This window comes from Lepisma saccharinum, chromosome 12, assembly GCF_977018435.1.
Source record: "Lepisma saccharinum chromosome 12, izLepSacc3.1, whole genome shotgun sequence".
Taxonomy (NCBI): domain Eukaryota; kingdom Metazoa; phylum Arthropoda; class Insecta; order Zygentoma; family Lepismatidae; genus Lepisma; species Lepisma saccharinum.
The window spans coordinates 24,477,575-24,483,574 of NC_139240.1; the positions used below are offsets into that span (position 1 = coordinate 24,477,575).

General features: G+C 40.0%; 1 protein-coding gene across 1 annotated transcript in view; it reads right to left on the reverse strand.

The window, feature by feature from the left end:
* The window catches only part of LOC145996413 (uncharacterized), a 49,441-nt gene extending 48,974 nt beyond the window's left edge, over positions 1 to 467 (reverse strand). Inside the window, exon 1 of the mRNA XM_083132868.1 lies at positions 212 to 467. Coding sequence (XP_082988994.1) covers positions 212 to 385 — 174 coding nt within the window. The 5' untranslated portion in view covers positions 386 to 467. The remainder of the gene's footprint in view (positions 1 to 211) is intronic.
* Between the last annotated feature and the right edge of the window lie 5,533 nt (positions 468 to 6,000).

A 6,000-nucleotide genomic window follows, 5' to 3' on the forward strand; every position in this document is an offset into this window, starting at 1 on the left:
GGCAGGGTGCAGTGCCCTGCATATTCCAGATCTCGGGCATTTCGGATGTGATATGATCAGCAACGCACTCTGGCCGCCTTTATTCCAAAGGTTTGCCAAAGACTAGGTGAGCTCCCAAAATATTGGTAAAGGTATACATTATCCACACTGAAAAAAGCTTCATGAACTAATAAATTAAAAGTAATGCTTACAAATAATAAAATATACTCACAATGAGGGATAGACAATTTAATATTTTCCCTTGAATATCTCGTCTTTGTCCTTCATCTAGGCAGATGTTCAGTTTCGAACTAGTGTTTGTCAAGCAAAGCCGACATAAATTATGGTAATCCTCCCCTATTTCTGTGTGCTTATAAAAATTTCTATTCAGTAATTTGGGTCTCATTGTTTTAAACTAAACTATCACAAAAGTTTCATATTTCAGTGAAAAATATAAAACAAGGATTGCCTCATGGGAAGTTTGTATACGACGGGCATAGACGACGGGTGTTCCTTGTCGCACAACAGTCTTGCTACTTTGTGTTCTGACGTCAGACAAGAAATGCCTTTGATGTTAAGGTTAGCCCTGTTAGTTTAGGTTCAATTAGCATAAATGCAATGAAAAATTATTATTTAGACTAAGAGAACTAAGCATAGTTAGCCTAATCTAACAACGTAGGCATTTAGTCTAAAATTTAAAGATTTATGTGACGTCAGAACACAAGTTTGCTCAAATGTTATGCGATAAGTGAGACCCGTTAGAACAGATCCACAGATTCCAAAAATGTCATCATATGTCCGTTTCTTTGTGCTGTACTTTGTACTTCCGTTGACAGCTGTACTTAGTAGTCTGTGATTCACATTCACTATTTCATCTCAGGTCGCGTCCGAATCGGCAGCAGATGTCACCCAGGGGGTGCTCGTTCGGCGGCGCAGATCGTATGCGCAGTTGTCCGTGGATGCATGACGTCATCATCGAAACGCTCGGCACGCAAGAGGCTGGTTCCTTATGCAAATATTGAGATATTTGACAACGAATATCTTCTAAAATATAGAAGCAGGTGAAAAGTTACAACTTTTACTGTTAAGATTCATCCTTTCTAATCAATTTATCACAAAGTTGATTCAAATGTGTCAAATGGTTTTCAAGAAATCGTGTTATGAAGGAACCCCTGTTTTGTTCTCTCCAGGCTTCCAATGTAAGGGAGTTTTAACTTAAGCGCGTTGGATTTCTTCTTGCTCTATGTTTTGAAATAAGATTATTTTGTTCTTGTCAACTGAAATCATGCCTAAATGCTATGGAAAGCTGTGAAAACTATTATCAGAAAACTAACGGAATAAATCTAAAATATCACAGCTTGACTGATATAAAAAATGCGGTATTTTTGTGAAAAAGGCATTGTGCGAGATCTAAAAGCGGAACTTTTTAATATTGTATATAAATGTAAGGGTGTAATAAACGTCACTGCTTCCTAGGCACGTATCGAAGGGAGGGATTAGGGGACTCGAGCCCCCCAAAAGTTTTCGGTTTACACTAGATAAAATGATTATTTTTTTTTGTTTCTTGTAGTGTCAAATAAAATATGTGACGTTAATTTAAGGAGAGAAATAATTATCGAGGCAAGACGGAGAATATTCCATAACCCTGTTATTGGTAACAGCTCGTATCCAAGGTGGGAATCAGGGGGCTCAAACCCCCCTTTAGAAAATTTTCAGTTTACGCTAGATAAAATTAGTTTTTGGCTTCTTGAATAATATGGTGATAATTTGAGAGATAATTATCTAGGTAAGACGGAGAATGTTCTAGCCTGTTATTGTTAATAGCGCGTATCCAAGGTAGGGATCAGGTGGCTCGATGCCCCCCCGCTCCCCAAAGAAATTTTTCAGTTTACACTTATAAAATTAGGTTTTTGACTTCTTGAATAATGTGACGATAATTTAAGGAGAGGAATAATTATCGAGACAAGACGGAGAATGTTCTATAACCCTATTATTGTTAATAGAACGTATCCAAGGTGGGGATCAGGAGTTCGAGCCCTCCCCCCCTTTACGAAATTGTTTTGTTTACACTAGATAAAATTACGTAGGTTTTTGGCTTCTTGAATAATGTGATAATAATTTGATATATATAATTATCGACGCGAGACGGAGAATGTTCTATAACCCTGTTATTGTTAATAGTGCGTATCCAAGGTGGGCATCAGGTGTCTCGAGCCCCTCCCCCAGGAAATTTTTCAGTTTACACTTATAAAATTAGGTTTTGACTTCTTGAATAATGTGACGATAATTTAAGGAGATAAATAATTATCGAGGCAAGACGGAGAATGTTCTATAACCCTGTTATTGTTTATAGCGTGTATCCAAGGTGCGGATCGTAACTCGCGCCCCCCTCCCTCCACCAGGAAATTTTTCAGTTTACACTAGATAAAATTAGGTTGTTGTCTTCTTGAATAATGTGACGATAATTTTAGGAGAGAAATACTTATCAAGGCTAGACGGAGAATGTTCTATAACCCTGCTGTTGATAATATTGCACGTAAACTTTTCTTACACTTTCGGTGTTGTCGTAGCGAACTTGAACTCTATGTAGAGACTTGTCAGCATTTGCAAGCTGCACAACAAAGGTAGCGCCACACGTAGGGCGATTCGGATTCATTGTAATTTTTTAATCTCTGGAAAGCGCGAGGGGGAACCTTCTTGAAAAAGAGAAGGAGTCGAACTACTGGAAATATTTACAAATCGTTTTATCTGCGGAACGTTCTAGAATATAATGAGGATATTAATACGCGGCTTGAATTTCCCGGTTGATCTGTACAACAGAATAGGTGGAGACTTCAGTAAGTGTGACAATTCATACAGTCGATTAGTGATCAGTCGGTGTCCATTGGTTGCTTTATAAGTTCTAGTAATTCGAAAATGAAATGGACTAAATACCGTAAAGTAGCGAAGTCTACTACTAGTTCCAGTTCGGGCCCAAAGCTAAAGACATTGACGACAGCGGAACTTCGAGTAGTGCTACGAGTAGTTCGGGTCGAAAGACGAAGAGATCGAAGGTCTCTCTCTCGAAAGTGAATATTTCGGCAGTATCGGGCTGGGCATTGGAGCGTTTTATTAAAAAAAAAAAAAAAAAAGAAAGAAATAAGCTGCACAGATCAACTGAAAATCAAAGTTTTGAGTGATGACTTGGTTGTGCCAGAACCAAATTTTGTGTATGCAGTCCGAGAATTTCATGGCATAAAAAAAATACTTTTGTTTAAGGCTACTGGGTTCGACACACACTCAACAGACAATTTTGAACACTTGCGAGTGCTTAGGCCTTAATATGAACAATTTGGTGGGTTTCGGCTTTTATAAGAGCTGCAAACATGGGAGGACAAGATACATTAGTGGTGTTCAGGCTCGAATGAGAGAGAAATATTCGTGAACTGTCTGCGTCCAGATCCCAGCACACAGTTTGAATCTCGCGTTGTCGAGTGGATTGTGCATTCCGTGCATGTGTAACACTTTCGTAAAAATACTTCTGGTAGCTACATAGATGTTTTGATGCCTGATGAGAAGAAATGGACAAACACACATACTGAGATGGTTCCGGCACACAATGTTAATGCATGGAAACAGAGGAGTTGAGTGGTAGAAAATGTCCCGATTTCACGTTCTGATTAAGATGACAGCCTTAAACAGTGGCGACGATTTAGGAGATAGTTGCTCCCCATTCTTTTGCCTCCACACTATCACACTATGGCCTCTTAATGCTTGTCTCCTTGTCCACCCCCCCCCCCCCACACACACACACACATTTTGGAACCCAATTGACACTACTGGCTTTAAACATACAATTGTGATACCCCTTTAAAAAATGGTGTTCAGCCTCCCCCCCGAAAGGAATCCCTGGAAACGTGCCTGCTGCTTCCCGTAAAATATCACTGTACTCTCCACGTTTCTCTTCTGTCTTTTCTTTGGCGCCGTCAATAGCTTCAACACGTTGTTCTTTTTATATATATTTCTCACATATTTGTTGTAATTAGTATTCTGCTCGTTCCGCCACCTGAACGCAGCAGCTAGGGCTCAAAGGGCAGTGCAGTTACACCGGAAGAAGGCTCGGAAATGGCAGTTTTCAGAAGTTAAGGCGATGGGGGACAATTAAAAACTTGCCGAGGTTTACACTCGTTGGAAACACTGCGCAAGGGAACACTGCACAAGAGGCGGGTCGTTCGAAGAGCACCCCAAGTCCACAGCTGCCTCCCTCGTCCACTTAGCGGCAATATAATTTATGACTGTTGATGGGTGCGAGGAACACCCAAACCCTCGGTCAACTTTCTTGCAATATGAGAGTTGCTGTGGCGTCTGGAAAGAAGCCACCAGATGGGAGAGAACTTCTCCCCCTGAGATATCTGGAACAAGTTCATGGAATTTAAATTTTGAATTTGTATTGACATTTCTAGACTTTCGTTTTCGGGATCTAGAAAGTGCAGAAATCATTTAGGGAAGTCGGAAACTGACATTGACAATACACGCGACGGTATTTTCAATTACTTTTTTTTTCTGCATAATCTTTCGGCGCGTAAAATCATGCATCAGGGATACCATGAAGGAGAGCAGAGAAAGTGATCTCTATATGTTTTTATTTTCTCGATTATTTTATAATGATAGTGGACTCAAATATGAACTTGTCAACAATGCCAAAGTATTATGAATTCAATTAGAATTTTATGATCTGTAAAATAATTAGGGCTGAGCCGATACCACTTTGAACCGATACCGATGCTGATACCCTCACCGATACCGATACTCTCACCGATACCGATACTTGAAAATTGCAATAATTAAAATTTGTTCAAAATATTGATCAATATTGGTGTGTAAATATTCTTCTCCAATTATATGTATCGATTTACCAAGAAATTTGCTTTATAATATTCAAGAATTGCATCAGAATATTAAAATATATATTATGTCATAAAGAAATATAGTTTGTCTTGCAAAATTGGTGCAAAAATTGGTGAAAAGAAAGTTTGACTTTTGCATAATTTCCAGGATAATTAGACTCTACGAAAGGGTTGCGCGGCATTTTTGCGGAGCTCGTGAAGGACCAAAATGCCGGGAAAGTGTCGGCTGATATCGGTGGAAGAATTCCAACCGATACTTTCTGATACCGATATCACTGGTATCGGCCGATACCGATACATCGGCATCGCTATCAGCTCAGCCCTAATAATAATAATAATATTAATATAGGTAATATATATTTTCCTAATGACTAAAGATGAAGACATGCCTCACCTTCCTGCAGACAAAAATTCTTCGGGCGCCCTAGGTCGTCAGAGGAATGAAATGAATTAACTTTACTCCCATTTTTATGTGATAAATTAAATAATAATGTATTTATGTTTTTGGGTATTTTTCAAACACCATAGCCTACATTACAGTTTACCAAAGTCTCCAACGGGGGTCATTATCGAACAGTAGGTCTCTGTCTCGTCTCGATTTTACAAAGTTTGTCTTGTTCTCGGCCCTGTCATTAAAATTTAGAATATTGAGATGTAACAAACTTGTACCAATCCCTTCGAGTTCTGAGGTCTAGCGCGACTTTGGTTTAGGTTAATTTCTCGAAGGCCACACATTCTGATTGACCAGCTATCCAACGAGACGAGAGTGTCGAACAGTAGGTCTCAGTGCTTTCAGTCTTTAGAGAAGCACGTCTCAACGTTGGTCTCGTCTTTTGGAAGTCAAGGCAAAGTTCCCCGTGCAGAGGAGGCACATTTAGTGGATGTGGGGTATAGGGCCCCACATATTCTCGATCTAGACCGCTTTGGAGGTGATGTTATCAGCACCACTCTCCGACCGCCTTCACCTCCCACGGTTTCCTCCAGGTAACCACTGATTTGAGGCTGGGTGAAAACCGGAGCCGTTTTGAGTGGGGACAAGGCCGGAAAAATTCCAACCTTAATCGAATCCGGGTATCTCGCGTGGCAGTCAGATACCATACCGACTAGTCGCAAAAACCTGGCCTTCAGTCAACCG